Source organism: Aptenodytes patagonicus, chromosome 5 (genome assembly GCF_965638725.1).
Source record: "Aptenodytes patagonicus chromosome 5, bAptPat1.pri.cur, whole genome shotgun sequence".
NCBI lineage: Eukaryota > Metazoa > Chordata > Aves > Sphenisciformes > Spheniscidae > Aptenodytes > Aptenodytes patagonicus.
The window spans coordinates 13,298,065-13,317,717 of record NC_134953.1 but is presented as its reverse complement, the minus strand read 5'-3'; the positions used below and the strand labels follow the sequence as shown (position 1 = coordinate 13,317,717).

General features: G+C 40.5%; 2 protein-coding genes across 9 annotated transcripts in view; one reads left to right on the top strand and one right to left on the bottom strand.

Annotated features, from left to right (window-relative positions):
- The first annotated feature begins 1,084 nt into the window (after nt 1–1,084).
- Nucleotides 1,085–11,909, top strand: ACTA2 (actin alpha 2, smooth muscle). Its single transcript, XM_076338722.1, has 9 exons — nt 1,085–1,158; nt 3,778–3,949; nt 5,653–5,781; nt 7,142–7,252; nt 7,749–7,833; nt 7,926–8,087; nt 8,362–8,553; nt 9,524–9,705; nt 10,505–11,909. The coding sequence occupies exons 2-9, from the start codon at nt 3,821–3,823 to the stop codon at nt 10,646–10,648; spliced, it is 1,134 nt and encodes a 377-aa protein (XP_076194837.1). The 5' UTR covers nt 1,085–1,158; nt 3,778–3,820; the 3' UTR covers nt 10,649–11,909.
- Nucleotides 9,699–19,653, bottom strand: part of STAMBPL1 (STAM binding protein like 1) — a 26,029-nt gene continuing 16,074 nt past the window's right edge. For 5 of the 8 annotated variants that reach the window (XM_076338713.1, XM_076338714.1, XM_076338716.1 and 2 more), the window contains 6 exons: nt 18,506–18,860; nt 17,792–17,916; nt 16,767–16,904; nt 16,022–16,134; nt 14,346–14,445; nt 12,377–12,690 (listed from right to left, as the gene is read on the bottom strand). In XM_076338713.1, coding sequence (XP_076194828.1) covers nt 12,634–12,690; nt 14,346–14,445; nt 16,022–16,134; nt 16,767–16,904; nt 17,792–17,916; nt 18,506–18,860 — 888 coding nt within the window. In that variant the 3' untranslated portion in view covers nt 12,377–12,633. Of the gene's footprint in view, nt 10,050–12,376; nt 12,691–14,345; nt 14,446–16,021; nt 16,135–16,766; nt 16,905–17,791; nt 17,917–18,505; nt 18,861–19,653 lie in introns of those variants that run through there. The other 3 variants (XM_076338719.1, XM_076338720.1, XM_076338721.1) reach the window with 3 other exon arrangements.

The window sequence follows — 19,653 nt, the reverse complement described above, 5'->3', positions numbered from 1 at the left end:
AGCAAGGATCTCACTTGGATTCTCACATCTTTCTTCGCTTGTGTGTGTAGAGCAGTTTTGAATTTGTAACGGTTTAATATTGGAGTTTAGAGATGCTGATTTCTGGTCTTTAGTACAAACTTAATGACAAAATATTGTTGACTATGAAAGGGCTGCTTCGCTAGAATCAGCCTGTCCAGCGAACAGCTGGCTACAGCTGTAAAAATCCAGTTCTGTGCTGCAAATAACTTGTACAGTGAGAACCCGTGCTTTATTCGCTAAAAATATGTTCAACGGAAAAGCTAGATGGGGGTTATAAATTTTAACAACTTTTATTATGAACAATTTGAGATGAGTTTACAACAGTCCAGGCTTGTGGCCATCAGTGGAGTAGCACTAGGGCGAAGTTGGCCCACAGGTCCTAGGGTTTTGAAAATAAGCTGACAGAGAAACAGAATGGATTCTAACCCATTGCAATCCAGAGGGGATCATAACAATCTTTTAACAGAACATTTTCGCAACCTTCAAAGACTTCACTGTGAACCCTATACAACAGCAGGTACTTTTTTCACTACCCTTAAACCTATGGGCAATATTTAGCACACAAGCAAAACACTGAGCTTTTAAAGAGACTTTGTAGCAAAATTCAGCAGCTGTTTAGCTTGCCAGAAATATTTTCATTGTTTTTGTCAAAATCTTTAATGAAAGCAAAGTGTTTCTTTAAAAACACCTTCCCTCTTATAAATGACTGCTCTTCCAATTTATCTCTCTGCCTCTTGGATGTTACTGTGGAGGCCTGGACCTCTCTTGTTTGAACACACGCTCCTCCTGCCAGAGGGTGTCTATTGTGGGCACACTCCATCTCTCTGTATTTTAGCAACTCTCCTGAAGTTTTAAAGTGTTTATCTTACACAGCTGAAAGTCTCCTCCTGTTTCATGAGCTCTACACTGGAATGCAGTGGAAGAGACCCAGGGCCTGTGGCCACCCAGATTAGAGGTTTTTGTAATAAGGTCCCTATATGGTTTTGTTAGAGACTTCAGCTCTGTCTCTGTCTGTCTCTGCTCCTTGTTTGGGAGGCCAGTGGGAGGAGAAGAGCTGAAGGGGCTATATAACCTCAGAGCTTTCAGATACAGAGTGCACCGTCCCAGGGCAGCAATCCCCAGCCAAGCACTGTCAGGGTAAGTGGCACTGAACCAATAGCATGATTTACAGATTGCTGGAGGACTTCAATTAAATAATGTCAAATGGAAGCTGTTCAGGAGGATGTACTGCCGTGCTGTAGTTTACTTAAGCAAACTTACTTATTTATTAGAGTTGAATTGATAAAACGCTTGTAATATCTATACTGAGTTGTCTTTATTTTATCGCACTTCCAAAAGGGAAATAGAAGTTCTACCTGACGATTTTGCTGATTCCACCAGCACTCCAGCAATAGCATAAAGACACAGTTTGTGTAATGCCATGGCTGGAATTATAGCTATACTAATGTTTAAATGAACCCATGTGACCCTGCGGTGTTAGTTTTGTACAGAACAGAGTTCCTGAAGGGGTGAATTTGCCCGCTGTGTAGTAGGGCTTCTCAGCAGGTTTGCTTCAGTGCTGCTAACTCAGCGTAATGTGACATGAGTGTTTTGGGGAATGTGACTGTAAGAAGAGCTGGAAGTATGCAAAACAGCAGTTCCTAATAGGATACAATGAGGATGTGTGTGTATTTGTCCTTGTCTCTATGTATATGAAACTACTGTTCTGTAAAATGCCAAACATTTAATTATGGAACAGGCTACACACAGTATTTCTTGTGGGGCAGGAGTTCTCTTGGGAGCTTGTTGTGGAGATTGGTGAGGTGATTGGTTATCTTTAGAAATAAAGCAGGTAGAAGAAAGAGGCTAAATACTGTATGAATTACTTCGGAGAAAAATTTCCTTTCTTCCACAGTGCTGAGTGACGTTTGCTGCTCTAAGGTGTTACTACTGCATGCCGTGGCAATCCTGAGCTGTAACTCATTGGCTGGCAGCAGAGCGCCCTATCTGAAATCATTCAGCTTTGATTTTTCAACTTTTTGTGCTTTATTACTAAATATGGTTTTCATTTAGAGTCTACTAAGCTCAGAAATGTAGCCTTTCCTGCCCCCTTCTTTCCCCTCCCCCAAGTGATTTTTGGCATTGCATTAGCTGCATGGGTTTGAGCAAACCCCCTGACCTCGAACTCTGTTCCAAAAACAGACGGTTGAAAAGCCTATTTCCTAATTAGGAAATGGTTTGTCCAAACCAGTCTGTTCATTCATGTTAGATAACAATTGTACTCCATTCAGTAAATGTTTGAATATAAAGAGCCTGTTTTCCTAGGAGTTTAATAAACACAAAAATTGCAACCTACTTTCCTTTCCCAATAATAATGATAAAATATCTGGAGTACATCAAGTTAGGATTTCTCTATCCTTGTCTTCTCCTGGGAGCTATGCCCAAGCAGCCTGCAGGAGCGGGGCTGCAGCCGTGTCTCATGGCTGCCTGGCTGGGGAGAGACGGAGGATCTCAAATGAAGGATTTGGGAGAACTGTCCATGCTTGTTCCATCCGATGTAGAGGCTAAACAGATTGTGGGCTCTGTTGCTCATCAGCCTTGGCTCTCGCTGACCCCATTCCCACTTTGTCCTGCGCTTCCAGTATTCCTGTGGCAGAAGCTTTCGAAGACTGCGTGCGGAGCCAGCTGGTCTGTGGATGACAGCTGTCTCCTTTAGCTGTTAACACACTGCAATTTGTTGAACTCTGCATGGAAGCCCAGGCTCAGAGCTAGCCAAGTGATTCCCTACCACGCTATAAATTGTAAGCAAATAGTTCTTCTTGAGTCCTGGTATTCAGTACTTGTTTCTGTAATTGACTTTAATACAAAGCCTTCAAAGCATTTTTATTACCCATATTATCTTCCTGTTGCCAGAGGAGGACAGCAGTTTCTTTTTACTGAGACAAGGAGCCAGCATAAATTGCTCTGCCACTCTACAAATGCAGTTTATTAGCTCCTTTGAAATGATGATAGACCATACGCTATGGCCTGTTTTTAAAACACATACTATCCCTGACTTCATTTTAAAGGCAGGTTATTTTTTCTGAGTGACTAGGGGAAGGCTGGAAAAGGCTTTTTTTTCCCCCCCTTTTTAATTGGGAACATTTCTTCTCTTTTAAAAGGTTAAATGTAAACTTAATTGGCCATCTTGACCCAGTGGGTTAATATCCGCATCAGGAAAACACCACTGGTACATGCCTAGTATTTAATGTAGTTAGTCTTTGGCAAGCCCAAGACTGGAGGGGGAAGACCGAAGTCCTCTTACCTTTGACAGCTTTCCACATGTGTCAGGATTTTGTCAGGGTGATAGAAAAGCGGGGGAAGTTGTGCTGAATCCGATGCAAAGGGATCTTTGTTTTTGCAGCTGTCAGTCCAGTGTTCTCTTTCATCTCCCACCCGCCCCCGGCCGTGGATTTTTGTGACCAAATTTAGGTAAACATTTGCTGCTCCCTGGTCTGTCTGCCCATGCCGCAGGACTAGAAGTCTCCTCTGGAATCCCCTGGATAATCTCTAGCACATATAGCCCTCCGGCAGACATGGTTGAAACCTCTTGCGCTTTCAAAAAGAAGCCCGTTCCCTTGTGTGGCCCTGCAGGCCAAACTGGTGCCATACCTCTCTTTGCTGCTGCTGGTTGCTTTCATACAGCTGCCTCTGTCTTCAAGGGTGGGTCTGCTACCTAAGTGTGGTGGGTTTTGGTTTTGGTTTTTTTTTTTAATTCTTTCCTGCTGTTTTTCATAGGGCCATTTTCTGTCTGGAGGGCCTGAGGACGTTGACGTAGAAGATGTGCGAGGAAGAGGACAGCACTGCCCTCGTTTGTGACAATGGGTCAGGGCTCTGTAAAGCCGGCTTCGCTGGGGACGATGCTCCAAGAGCAGTTTTCCCTTCCATTGTGGGTCGTCCCAGGCACCAGGTGATGAACTGCTTTGGTTATTCCATACAAGGCTTGTAGAAGGCGTTGCTGCCCTGTCCCCAGCCCTCCACGCCAGAGCCACCTTTTCCCGTGTTTGGGGCTAGCCCAGCCCTGGGTGATCTGTGTAACGCAGCATTTCCAGGCAAAATGAGTCCAGCAGTGCACTCACCTGAGTCAAAGCAGGTCTCTTGCCTTGTGAGAGGAGTCCTTCTAAAATCTTTCACTCCCTTATATGCCTTCTTCTGCCTGTCCCTTAATTTTGGATTACCCAGAGAACTTGGTGAGTAAAGCTAGTTTAAAAAAACCACAAAAGCCCAATGAGAAATATCTGGAAATTTTGACTGCCCTAATAGCTGATGATAGGTGAAGTGTGGAAAACTAAAGGAGGAAGGAGAAGTTTTCAGTCAGCTTCCTATTACCCTTCCTGACTTTATTCATTTAGCTGTATCACAAATGGGCACCTGTCTAGGGTTGAGTTTCTTTAGCTTCAAGGTTTACATCTGAGTATATGATGCATTCCAGTCGATTTTGATAGTTTGCAAAATACATATATTATCTGAGCTGTTAAATATAGAGAGTTTCTGAGCCAGATCATTATTAGCATGAACTAGAGCAGCTTGGCTAGGCCACCACAAACTAATCCTCCTAATTAGTAGATCCACCTAATTGCTTCTATGCCATCCAAGGACCTGGTGAAATGGGAAGGCGTAAGTAAGATGCAGTACTTTATATACCCAGCAAATACGTTTTAAGCTCTTCAGGGCAGAAGAAATGTGTGCCTCATTGAGGCCTCTGGGCATTAACATATTTGAAAAAAAATATTAAAATGCCAGCTTCTGTAGATAGTGTGAACGGTATTAATTGCTCAAAAGCAAGCCATGCAGCCACAGTGGAAACAAATACAGCAGATTTCTAGAACCTTTCTTTCCTGATCACATATCACGGATAGCATTAGTGCCCTGAAGGAAGGATCATCCCATCATAAATTGCAAATCCAGCTTGCTTGTTTCTAAGACAGAGCAGTTAGAGATGCTAAGGTTTGGAGTGTGTAATGACTAAGTTCTGATGAAAGTATTACGCACTCAAAGCATCCTACTATATACTATTTTTTTCCAGTATTTCTAACTTTAACATAGAGATTACTGTATATCCAGAGTAGTTTCCAGCTTCTGGTCCATGGATGATTTCTACAGGATCCATGAAAATACCTAAAAAGAAGCCTGTACCAGTAGATTAAAATTGTCTGTCTCTGATGGCAATATTATAGTGTTCAACAAGAAGATTAAAAAATGTTGAAATTTAAGCTTTGGGAAATGTAAAGTGTGTATTGCTCCGTCTTGACCCTTAGATGGCACAACATCACTTTCTGCTTTTACTCCACTTTATTATAGTTTAGCAGATAGTTCAACCCTAAATAATAATGAACATTAAAACAACCCTATTTTTCCAATTAAAATTTTGATGAGTTTAACATTGTACTTGTGCCGTTTACTTAAACTGTAGTGGAAACATGAACTCCAGAGGTTTAAGTGAACTAAACATTTAATTTTGGAAATTAAAAAGCAATGAGTAATTCTCTATTCATTAGTATTTGTGTTTTGTAACTAGTATCACTGGCAACTGGATTTATTTCACAGCTAATGTTCTATCTACTTTGTGACACCTCTCCTTGAGAGACTAACTCCATTTGTGTTATTTTATAGGGTGTGATGGTTGGTATGGGTCAAAAAGACAGCTACGTAGGTGACGAGGCTCAAAGCAAGAGAGGAATCCTGACCTTGAAATACCCCATAGAACATGGCATCATTACAAACTGGGATGACATGGAGAAGGTATTTCAGCTTTTAAAAGTTGATATGTATCACTGGTAAACAGAAATACTTGAACCAAATGTTTACAGAATATCCACTAAATTTTAGATGAAAGCGTCATGCTATCAAGTATGGTTTGACGAGAAGGTTGTTAACAGCAAAGGTTAACCTGCATCTAAAGCTGAAGTGTCACTAGGAGTACGTAAAAATAGTTATTGGGAGTTCTTTTACTCCAGTATGATCTATACATCTTTGCATTAGCAAAGGAAGGGGAAGAAAGAAAAAAAAGAAAAAAAAGGAAAGAAAAGGAATATCCTCAGTTTGCTAGTAAAGAAATGGAATTTAAGAAGGTATCTGTTTCTGCAAAAATACAAAGCATGTATGTAATTTTGATGTGAAGGGCACTGTTTACACACATACTTTTTAATACTTAAAAGATTGGCAATACTGCAGTGCAATGCATCCATTTCAGAGCTAGTACTTGGATGAAAAGCTTCCAGAACCATGTTTACAGTCGTAGTCTGTGCGGTTGATATAATTTCTAAGATGGTATTTCTATTTAGTATTGTGCTGTGGAAATAGGGCTATTTGGAACAGTCGGGACATCACAACACACTGCAAGTGTGTGGAGCCACACAGGACTTACTGACTCTCATAGCATTGTACGTTTTACTTGGAAAGACAGCGAAACCTTTCAGCTGCCAAACCTATCAACCAGTCTCTAATCACCACCAGCTTGAAAACAAGCTTAGAAAAAACTTTTTGGCCTTTAGAAAGTCTCTGGTGTTTTTACTTCTTATTGGTATATTAACCTCCCCATTGCAGTCCGCTCGGTCTCCGATTTTTACAGCTGGGAGGAATGAGCCATGAGGAGGCGATAAACACAAGTTGACTTTCAGCCTCACAAACCATTTGCCTTCATTTCTTTTTGTGAATTCTTGGGCTGGCCTCTACAAACCAAAAGACAAAACTGTTTTCAAGAGACCCATTATCTATTGAGCTCTACTGCATAGGTCTGCATATGTTCTAGAGCTGTTCTGAAACTGTTTAACTTTCAGTCATTACTGAAATAGCATTGCTGGAACCAAGTCTGTCCTGCTCTGTCTCTTCTACTGTAAGAATAACTTATTTATTCTCATTAGCTTATGTGTCCTTAAAAGAAGTCATATATTACTAGCAGTAAAACCTGAGAGTAGTGGTTTTCTTTCTTCAGTTACTTTGGTAATCTCTATGAAGGCAATAAGAACAACTGCATGAGAAACATTACTAGCCTATTTCTAGGGCTGTAAGCAGGGTGTTGGAGCACAATACCTGTCTGGAAGTGATTCTGAGCTGCTGGTTAATAGTGTTTCTTTCCTTTGGCTTCTCCCATTGTTCTCAGATCTGGCATCACTCTTTCTATAATGAGCTCCGTGTTGCACCTGAAGAACACCCGACTCTACTGACTGAAGCACCACTGAATCCCAAAGCCAATCGAGAGAAAATGACCCAGGTAAGCTCACACTGAAGCTATGGAATAATTCCAACTTTCTGAATTCAACAGGATGTGAAGTTCATCATTTCAGTTAGTCATGCTGTCCCGTAGTCTCTCTCTCTTAGTTCTGGAAGATGGAAAGTGCATAGTGACCACCTGTCATGTTTGCATATTATTACATTTACTTTAGAAAGTCGGTGCATCCCCTTTGAATGTGAGTACTTCAGTCTGTCCAAACTTTATGTCATCTTAATCTGTTTTTATGCCCAGGCCTATTACAGATTTATCTTTCATATGTGCATGTGTCTATATTCGTATGTTAAAGATACAGGTGAGATACAGGGAGATGTCTTACAGGACAAATATTTTTGGATTTAGATTTTGTATTTTCCTTCCTTGTTATTAGCAACCATCAAGAAATATGAAAATCTTGTCTTCTCCCTCTCTTTCAGTATATTGCTTCAACTAAGCTAAAACCCCTAGTGTTAAGGCAATTATTTTAATTGCATTTCAGATTATGTTCGAGACTTTCAACGTACCAGCCATGTATGTAGCTATTCAAGCCGTTCTGTCCCTCTATGCTTCTGGACGTACCACAGGTAGGCCTCTGGGGAAGATGGCATAGACATTTTGAAATAGTTAAGTGTGTTGATGTATACCTGGGAACGAATTGTGTGTTATCTTCTCAAAGGGATTGTGCTTGACTCTGGGGATGGTGTCACCCACAATGTGCCAATTTATGAAGGCTACGCCTTGCCACATGCCATCATGCGTCTGGACCTGGCTGGCCGTGACCTGACAGACTACCTCATGAAAATCCTGACGGAACGTGGCTACTCCTTCGTGACCACTGGTAAGGACACGCTGCTGACTGAGGAGCAGAGTTCTTTAATGCGCAAGAAGGACTAGCAGAGGTTCTGCAGTTGATTGGACACAAGAAGGAATCTAACAGCAAAGTCCCCTACAAGACTAGCAGAGGATTTGTTTAAAAAATGGGGGTGGGTGGGGGTGGGGGGGTGGGGTGTGTGTGTGTGTGTGTGTGTGTTTTGGAGAATGAAAGGGAATAACCTGTTGACATGTCTGGATCCTTCCCGAATGCCATTCTAAAGATTGAATCCTCTTGACAGCGGAGCGTGAAATTGTCCGTGACATCAAGGAGAAGCTGTGTTACGTGGCCCTGGACTTTGAAAATGAGATGGCCACTGCTGCCTCTTCCTCCTCCCTGGAAAAAAGCTATGAGCTTCCTGATGGTCAGGTGATCACTATTGGAAATGAACGCTTCCGCTGCCCAGAAACCCTCTTCCAGCCATCTTTCATTGGTAGGTTGAATGATTGTTCTGCCTTGGTAAACTGCACATAAATACCAAGTCCCTGTTTTCTTTTGGTTGCGTCCCATTGCTAACTCACTTAGACGTATACACGGGTATGTCCTAGCACCCATTATATAATAATCTTTTAGAACAGCTTTATTAATATGGTGGGAGGAACTTCATGTCAAACAACAAGGCAAAATGCTTTCCCAAAATAAACCCTGAATGTTTATTCCTGGCTTCTGGCATTGGGCCCATGCCATTTTGTATGTTGTGCGGTTGGCTACTACGAGAAGTATGACTGCAAAGCCACTTTTCTGAGTAGTGTGAGGATTGTAGTTTGAATGTGCTTGCAGGGAGGTGGTGTGGAGGGGAAGCACTACTTTTATTTTTCAAAAAGACTGCTCCAAATCCTGAATCCATGGTTCATCACATTTGCAGAGCAAAGCCAACACAATGCAGGCAAATCAACAGCCACAAGGCAGAATTGCAACAGGGTCACACAGAAATCCAGTGTCGGTTCTGCCAATCGGCAGAATTTCAGCTCAGAAATAGATGAAGTAGTTGCATACTTAGAGGTATTAGGACATATTTTGACTGTTCTGTCTCTGATCTGGCTCAATTAAAAAAAAAAAGAAAAAAAAAAGAAAAAAGAAAACAAATGATTCCAAGACCATATAAGGAATTTTTAGGACATTTGAGATTGCCTGCAAAAGCCTAGTGGAAACTTTACTATTCCACACCCCCAGCTTTCTTTCTAAGGAGGAGTTGTGTGCATAAGGGGGAGAGGAGGGCTGTACACCAAGGAACTCCTAAGCAAATAATTTAGACAACTGCAGAATGACTTTCCAGATTTTCACAGCTCTGAAGACTGACGTCTTCCAAAGAGACACTAAAGTTCATGTCATCAGTTCTGTGTCAACAATTTTGAGTCTCTATATGGAGTTGCTCCCTCAGTGTTCTTCTGTAACTTCCCCAGGCATGGAGTCTGCTGGCATTCATGAAACGACTTACAACAGCATCATGAAGTGTGATATAGACATCAGAAAGGATCTTTATGCCAACAACGTGCTGTCTGGAGGCACTACAATGTACCCAGGTATTGCAGACAGGATGCAGAAGGAAATAACTGCTCTGGCTCCCAGCACTATGAAGATCAAGGTATGGTGCAATTATTTGTAGACTGTTTGAGTTGGCATGTACGAAGTCCTCAAAAATCTAATGAAACATAGCAACACTTTACAAAGTAAGTGCTTTGTACATACTTTGAATCATGTCTGTACCTTCTAGCAAATAATCACCACCTGGTAACTTTGTTGCTGGAAGAAGAGAGCCTTCTCTCATTTCCTTGTTCACGGTGAATTCTGCAGACTGCCCCAACATCGCCAAAGAAGAATAGCGTGGACCCAGCAGCATAAATTTTCCTCTGGGGCTATATGTGAGCTTCCTCAGCCCTTTTTGGCTGATGGAGATGGGAAAGAGGAAATGCTGGTTTTGTCCTTGGCCTACAAGTTCAGAAAAGAAAGAGTCTCTGACAAACCAGTCTTCCTCCTGCTGCTTCAAATCTTCCGTTCCTTGCTTTGCAAACATTTTATCAGCTATACCAGTAGGAGTGCTCCACAAGTCACTCGTTCTTCCAAGCCCTCCTGGGCTATCGTTAGATGTTTCCAGAGCAGTTACCTCCCCTTTTCTCATATGCAGGCATGAATACACAAATGCACTGCTCCTACTGGGCAGACTGACTCAGGCAGAGAAATTGAGGATTTACACTCAGACTTAAATAACAACTTTTTAACTTTACTGCTTGCAGCAATGGCTAACTGTAATGCCAAGGATGACACTAGCCCATAGATACAGTGTTTTTGTTAATATCAAATATCACTGCTTTAATATTTTTGTGTAACAAATGTATTTTAGTCACAGTGGACAGTTGTACTTAATGCTTTTATTTTTTAAACAGATCATTGCTCCTCCTGAACGTAAGTACTCCGTCTGGATTGGAGGCTCTATTCTTGCCTCCCTGTCTACTTTCCAGCAGATGTGGATCAGCAAACAGGAATATGATGAAGCTGGCCCATCCATTGTTCACCGCAAATGCTTTTAAATTGCTTTATCTTTATATGTCTCCTTAGTGTATTACTGTGAATGTATTCAGGAAAATACATTCTTATAATTTCATTCCATAAATTCTTCATCATAATGACTCTAATTAATTGGATACTATGTATTTTTTTTTGAATAAATTTTAAATATGCTATGAAATTGCTGCTCCTATTTAAAAAAAAACCCAAACCCCATGCATTTGTGGAGGTACCATTACAGCTGGTTTGAAGCTCCATCTTGTGACACGAATTTGTTACTACACTATACCGGGCTTAATAGCAAAAGTGGTACCTTTTGCTCAATGATGCCAATGCTAGAAAATGCTCAGCTATCAGGCTGCATGTTGTCAAAGCTTAGCCTCAGTAAACATTTTAGTCTGGAAAAATCAAGACTGGTTCTGTTTGCAAAGTCCTGGGCAGTACCAAAGGAGCGTAGCATCTGTTCGATATCAGGATGAGCCTAGACACTCTGCTTTGTATCTGCTCTATCCAGAAATATTATCTATCCACATCACTTCTTAATTCACAGCTGTCATGCTGGAAAAGCTAATTTTTTACAGTGTGTGTGGCCCAGAGGTGTACGATGCGTACTGCAACAATGCAGTGTGTTTTCTTTAAAGAAACAAAACCCGTTCCTTTGGGAGCATATCTAAACACTAATATTAGATTGAACACATGACTTTCCTATCATATGCCCTCAGGATGAGTGCAGCCTATTGTTTTTACGTTGCGATTCCTGGCAAGGTCTAAAGGGTAATTAAGCTGGCTTAATACACTTTCTCTTCAGAACTGGGGTTTTTTTTGGGGGGGGTAATGTAATCAAAGTAGATAAAATAACTTAGGCAACTGATATTCAACTAGAAGAATATACATAGAAGCTGAAGCCAGTAATACTGTCTTAAAAGTATATATATGAATAAAGAATTCACTGAGACAGACCTGGAAAAGGTCAGTTCTAAGGAACTTGCTGCAATCCGTGTTCATTAGAGTTCAGGATAAAGGATGCTATTTATTTTTGTTACCTAGTTTCCTGTCTAAACTCAATAGTTTACCTCACGTGCCTGTTACTCGTTACCTTTCAAACTGTAAGCTCTTTGCAACAGCACCTGTTATTTACCATGTCTGCGTAACCCCTGGGTTCCAGATCTTGTCCAGCTTCTGACTGTTAGCACGTATTCCAAATTTTATTGTACTAACCTTATTATTTAAAGTATAGGTCATCTACGTTCTTGGAACAGATACTAAATAAACTCTTGTTAGAGCAAATAACTTTGTATGGTTCTTCCTTCTAACTCTATCTAGATCTTTTTATCTAACTCTAGATAGATCCAGGGAATCCCTTTCGGGATAAGAACTTGATTTCAAATAAAAATTTCTACTAGAGGGGTGCTGGAGAAGACACATTTCTCCAAGGGACGCTGATGCATCTCTGCTATGCCAAGATGTGATGAGGGTCAGCTCTCAGGTAAAGGTCTTGCGTTTTCCTAAATGTTTTCTACTTAATAACAGCCGAAACTTAAGCTATACAAAGGTGGAATGGGGAAAAGGATGAAAAAAATCACCCAAACTGATGTATTTGACTCTACTACATATAATGTAAATTCACTGAAGCAGTGAAGAGATGTACATAGCTGGAAGTCACAAAAAGGCAACCACTGTTAAAAATCCCTACTTCTCAAAGCAATTGATGCCGACAAGTGACGAAAGAAACATGGCTTGTTTCAACACAGTTACTGTTGTTTGAAGTTCATTTTATTGTTATGTTTCATAGGTGAGATTTGTTTACAGATTCAGGGGTAATGCCACTGAACTCCATCTTGACAGAGCAACAAAATAACTCCAAAACAGGCTAGAGCAATAAATATCAAACCATTCAATTTAAAATGTATAAATATAAAAGTTATTTCTGAAAATGTAGGAAAAACAGGAATCCATTTTTCTGTTTTGGCCATTTGTGTAGTAACATCGCTATCATCCATCTGTATCATCACCTCAGATCCAACACAATTATCTTTATGTCTTTCCCGACCACATGAGTACATGGCTGCAGAAGAAGTCAACCCATTACTCAGAGAAATCAGTTTCAGTAAAATAGCATATGAGGGCTATTGTTTCCTTTTAACTTTCTGAGCCTGCTTAATACTATGCCTATCTATCCAACTTTGATTGTACCTGTCACTGTGCCTGTTCACAGGCAGACCTCACTGTCACAGCTGTAGACTGCTGAATAAAGCAAGGACTACAACATGCAATCAGAAATAAATTTCTAAAGAGGATATTGCTTAGTGCTTGGCCTGTGAAACAGATTAGACTTCTGTGCTATCCTTTATGTATCACAGCACGGGATCCCTGAAGTGGAGGGGGAAGGTGTTGCGTGCTGCGTTAGAACAGGTGCATGGGGGACAGCAGTGAGGAAAGCGTCAACTCTGTTCTCTTCCTGCAGTAGCTTCAGATATATCTGCCCACATGATGGATTTTTAGAGCATTTAGGACTACGCTGTGTCTTCAGACACAGTCATGACTAAGTAACAGCTTGTTTTGGGTCTGTGGAGAAGAGTTTTTACCAGAAACCAGAAAGATGCAGATTCAAATTGTTCTAGTCAGGTTTCATGAAGCTTCCTGTATTATCACCCCTGGTGTTTTTCCTCCAGGAAATGAGGCTGTGATCTTACTGTTTTTGTTGGAAGATCAATGTGTTTTGGGGATTGTACTTGAAAGTATATTTGTGTTTGATATGTGGTACCAGCAGTGTGTCTAATGATTGTAACTGAGCTCCTGTGGCCAGTAACAACTTTATTCATGAACTAAGTCTGTGAAGGACCACTAAAAAGAGCCTATCTGGAACAAAAGTCTTAAAATTTTTCAGAGTTGGACTACGTTCTCATTATCCCCAGAGTCAATGATAAAAGAACAAAACAAAATAAAGAAACCCAACCTCTCCTGCTTTTGAGGAAAAATAATACTGACATTCTGAGAGTCCTACAACAAAGAAGTAAATTCCAATGTCTTTCAGTATTACTTCTCTGCATTCGATCATTTTATTTGGAGCTATATGAGATACTCTGTATTTGACATGAGCCCCATTTAAACAAATCTTAATTACTCAAAGGTAAAGATTGTTGTCTTCCAGACAACAGTGACATTTCTGATAATGTCTATACACAACTGACTATACTGTTCAGCCATACATACAGCATACTATGCTATTAAAACATCAAAAGATATGGTAGTTACTGAGAAAGGCTTGTGAGAAGCCGGGGGAAAATTATAGGCAATGAGGGAAATGGGGCTTAATCTACTCATAGCTGCACTTTTAGCAGCTGGGATGTTCTGTTGGGATACCACAGCTGGGGAGATGAACTGAATGCTTTGTTTAAAAACTGAAGAGCTCAGGAACACCTCCTGCTTGAAACTCTGGCTTTTGCTTCTGAAAGCAGGTAAAAGTGGTGACTGATGGTAACTGCCTCTGGTTAGCCACCATTTGAATGGCAGCGTGTAACACTCGTCTCATGGCTGCTGTCGACGATTTAAGTTATACTTCTGATGTCTACCTTGGTCAGTGAAGTAAGAGTAATGGACTTATTAAAATGGGAGGGAAAGTATAAAGGAACCTAATCTGCAACACATACAATTTCTGCTTGCAACAGAACCATGGGCAAGAATTTGAATAGTCAAAACCATGTTGGATTATATACTTACATTAAATAACCTAGGCTCCTTTGTATGTGGATGGAATCCCTTCTTTTTACAAGCAGAAACTTCTAGCATGCCAGCATTAGTAAGTCTGAAGATGCCAGTGCTGGAAAGCAAAAGATGAAACTACTGTTACATACTGCCCCATAATACAAGTCCAAGGTTTCACATACAAATTGCTTAGCTTAACAGCAGGACAACAGGATGGTACTCAGTAACCTTTGATACACAGAAGCTGAGGCTGGGTTGGATTCTTAAAGATATTTGAAATCAAGGGTGGCTGTATTCCTGTAAGAAAGAGATGATGAGGGGAAGGGGAGAAAAACCACAGTACCGTTGCTATTCCCATTAGGCAAGTTAGCCTACTAAGGCCAAGGCTAGTTCATACAAGAACAGATACAAAACAGAAACTTAGGTGTTCTGGATTGCATTTCATTCACTGAACTCTAGAGGAGCAACTTAAAAGAGAACAGCCTTTAAGCTACCAGTGAGAGTACACATCCACCCCACTCTTTTAGGTAATCAAGTAATACAAAGCACTAGAAAATGCACTGCTGCATACGTATGACCTAACACTTTGAGTACTGAATAAAAAGTTAGAATACTCACCCTTCTGTAAAGAACATTAATACCTAATAACTACAGGACAGCAGCAGATTAATAAATGTTACAGATAGGAGTAACAGGTTAGAGAGATAGGAATAACAGGTTAGAGTTAGTTACAAGGTACTACCATAAACTACGGAAGTGTGCAAGACCAGAGATTTGAAAAGGTGTGCAGGCATTGTGCTCTGAGTTAAAGCCTAGTGCTTGCGCACTTGCCACTCCATCTGTATTTACAGCTCTGCTTCCTGAATGGCCCATATAGGAAGTTAAGCAACCAGAATTGGATTCATAGAAGTCATCTAACAGGGGCAGAAGGCCAGAAAGAAAGGCTGAAGAAATGCACAGTCTAAACAATGGAGTTAGCCCTGGGGCCTTGAAACTCCAAGCACACCAAAGCAGAGTCACAAAATTGAGGTTGGAAAGAACCTCTGAAGATTGTCTAGTCCAACCCCCCTGCTCCAGCAGAATCACCTTGAGCAGGTTGCCCAGGATCATGTCCAGTCAGGCTTTGAATATCTCCAAGGATGTAGACCTCACACCTTCTCTGGGCAACCTGTTCCATTATAAACCTTCACATTAATACTTACACAGTTCCAGTTTTTTTCCAGATATTTATTGTTTGTATTTTATGAAATACAAAAATAGGACCTTATTGTCAAAAAAGTGATCTTTATCCCTCTAGTCCCCAAACTGCAACTTTCACATCATCCTAGAGAAATATAGCTAACCCCACCACTTCCTTCATCAGACAGAATGAAGATACATCTGTGGTAGGGCACTGGCAATCACGTCTCCAGAAGAACAGCTCCTGTCATTACTACTTGGTTGAGCAGAGCATAACAATAAATAAAATTTAAAACCTGGGACTGGGAGGGAGGAGGAGAGGGAAGCCAGAAACAATACTGTGCATATAGACTGACTGGAATGTAAGTCTAAACAACTTAAAGAAAACAAAGTCATAACACAATATTCCTGCCCTTCATCCCAGTTGACATGTGCTGTTTGTATTTGATCAAATTTGAAGATAAGGAGCAGGGGAAAATATCTAAATATTACTTAGAAAAATCAGAACTCACTCATTATGCTTTGGTGAACAAACAATTGCAATGGCCTCTGGCAACATTAGCTGATAAGAACAATGAGTATGAAGATCAACACTGGATAAGAATGCAGTTTGTGTTGGATGTGTCTACAAAAAGAAAGGGAAAACTCAACATCATGAAATATTTCTTACAAATCAAGGTTGACATACATTCAAGAAGGAACAATAATTTGTAACAAGTGAAAGCGTCAGTACTTCCCCAGGCCAGTTTCTTAAGTTCCTATTAACCCAGATTCTACATTGTTAGAGTGGCTTTTCATTATGAGGTTTGTGGAGGCACATTCACAACCAGATGTACAAGCAATTTTCTGATCATGGGGGAAAAAGGTGGAATGAAGCAGCACACGACAAAGGGAAATGACTTGATCGTCCAAAATACCTAAAAGTGAAATTAATGTAAAATTTAAACAACACAATACCCTCCCCCCCAAATTTTGAATATAGTAGAAAAATAAATGGCATTAGAAAGTAATAATATACCCCTAAATCAACATAAACAAAAGTTGCACTGGCAAAAGCAGGCTCATTGTGCCAACTTCATTACTAAATACACATCTGTGGATAACATTAGTGCTCATTTACATCACGACAATTAGAATTAAGTGAGCAAATTAAATTAGATTATTCCAGTTATTTCTTTCGCTTGTTATTTCCAGGGTTTCTTTCACGTAGTATGCAGAGCTGATATAGAAAAGCCAGAATCTATGAGTCATACGTACATGGATCCAACCCAAAGTGAGGAGGTCATACTGATCCTGAATACCAAATAATTCTTCCACATTCTCCATGTCGCAGTAGTCTGGTCCTGCAGATTGCTTTGGCACTATTACATGGGTAATAGTAAATTCATTATGTGTCTGTAAAACAAACGTTGACTTAGAGTGGAACAAATGAACTAATAAATAAATGCCAGATCAGAACCTGAAAGATGTGAGCGTATCAGCTGAAACAAAGTGGTATAGCTCCGCTGATTCCAGTGCAGCTGTACTGACTGCACCTGAAAATACGCCTTAGCTTTTTTGCATGAAAACATATAGGGAAGTATTAGTAACAGCATGAGACTGTTGGATTGAAATGTTCATAAAGACCAGTGTGAAAAGGACGTCCTTTAAAAAAATTAAAAACATGAAAAAAAGAGGATTGAGAATACTACAATTAATTTCTATGAAGCTTGGAACATCACTACTCTTGCTATTCTTTCTCTTTATACAATTCAAATACACTTGGACATCATCTCTAAAATTCTTTGTATGCCAGCATCAGCCATGACATCTTTCCCTGATCTGAAAGGACATTAAGTGTTATCTAGGTCAAAGGAAAAAAACAGCCTGAAAATCAGATGTTCTACAGCTTGATGGGGGGATTTTCTTCTTCTTTTTTGTTGTGCCATTATGAGTTTGATGACTCCGGTAGATTTTAACAGTCTTTATACTTCATTGTCCTGTAACTAAACCTCACTTACCTTAGATGAATGCCAGAGAAAGTACTCGAAAAAGCCTGTATTGTACAGCGTGCTGAAAAACTTGCTACATTTTATAATGACAGCAGTGTAACTTTGATTAAATGTTTCCCCAATAAGGCAAGCCCACGCTGCTGAAGTGACCACTCAGGTTATAATGTGAAGTTAATTACATTAAACACTAATCGTTTAGATCTGCTTTTGCTCTGAAATCGATGCATTATAGGAAAATACAGCACTATCAGATACACCTTTCCCCATACAAATGTGAGGGTTAAACTGTACCAGTTTTCCACAGAGAATTCCACATGTCTCTATTCCTCTTACTGTATTTGCCTCTGCTAGCAGCAAAAATTTGTGACAGAGGTCCCTGGGCAAAACGACGCCTCTGAGTGCTTCGGCCAATTGAGCTAACAAAAAAACAACAAACAAACAAAAAAAGGAGAGAGAGATAAAAAGGCATTTGCAGCTTACACAGTGAAGTTCCCTAAAATAAGGAAATATACACAGTTACAGGAAATTATTAAAAGTGAAAGAATTATACTTACCACATCACAGATCTCTAATGAGAATAAATCTACAGCATAAGGACTTCACCCTAAATTGAGGTCATGAGATATGCTCACTAGCCTGCCTCTGAGGTGACAGCGAGCTGATACTGTTTCCCAGTCCAGGGCTTTCCAGGGTGAACCACCACAGGTTCTGCTTCTGTTCCCTTGAAGTCCATGGCAAGATTCAGACTTCAGGCCACAGGAACACTAAGGCTCAATCTCTAGATCCATCTATTGGTACTCAACTGGAAAATGTGAAACTGTGCAACTAATCTCCTCTCTTAAAATGAAGGAACTGTGTGGAACTGTTGTGTGTACATTAACCTATTCATGCTTATTTCACTATGGACGTCCTCATGGTGAATAAATACATATGCATATGCAATACATGGACTGCTATAAGCAGCAAAGAAGCAGATAAGTACAAAAAAAAAATCTCTGCACTTACTCTGAACAGCACTTAAAGTAGCCGCTGGCTTTAAGACCCGGTTTACTGGAGGCGAATGTCCAGCACAGCCAGATGTGCCGCTCCTCTCTTTTTTCTCAAGCAGTGCAGTAGATAAGGAACTGTTCTCTGGTACAGAAATACAGGATAGCATACTTCCATCTACCTGTTCAGACATAACCACGCTCTCTTTGATTTTCTGATCTCGAGCTAGCTCTTGCTTCTTAAGCTGATCCTCAAAGAATTGAAACTGTTCTGATTCAAGCTGCTGTTGCCGCATATGTGCGATTCGTTTCTTCTCTGCCTCTATTAGCTTTTGATGCTCTAGTTTCTTCAGAAATTCAGTTTTACATTTGTTCTGAAACATATGCAAAATAGTGACATTCTCAGAACACTAAAAAAAGCTGCAAAAAATGAAGGGAAATGCAAACTAATTGTTTAATAAAACCATCAAATCCTGTCATTAAAAATTAAGTCTTTTGGAACCCGTTTGCTTAGCTGGCAAATACAACTATATCCCCAAAAGTAGCGTGATATGGAAGAAAATACAGTAAGTAATGAATTCCTCACACAAAGCTGCCAATCTGCATACCTGGGTGCTTTGTGTTCTTACTTCAGTAGTGATAGCACTTGCCCCATTTACCCCTTATAATAAAGTCATTACAAAAGACTTTTCAGAATAGCGATGGTGAAGAGACTAGACACAAGTGTAAGCCCTTACAATTTTCAATGCCACAAGAGATCCATGAGCACGTGGGTTTTCCGGGTGGATTTCGTAACCCATTTTGTTATCCAGTTTTGCTGTTTGTCGCTGCTGTTTGGATAGGTTTGTCAACTTTCTCCTGCTACTGTCTTTCCACAACTTTCCCTGGATTGCTTAACCTGGCTTTGGTGCATGGCCTCCCCAGCCTCAGACACGCTAGGTGCCTTCTCCACTCTGGTCTATGCCCCCTTGCCCACAAGCCACCTGCTGTTCCGCGAACCGCAGGGGAAGCTTCAGGTTTCAACAGCCCTTCCTGCTCCCTGGTAAAGGAGAGCATCAAGCAGCTCCAGAAGCAAATGAAAAAAAACAGAGCAAAGTAATTTCTTAAGTGTCATGAACAAAACAGGGCAGGCAAGAAAGCCTCAAACCAACCAGTGACAGCGATATG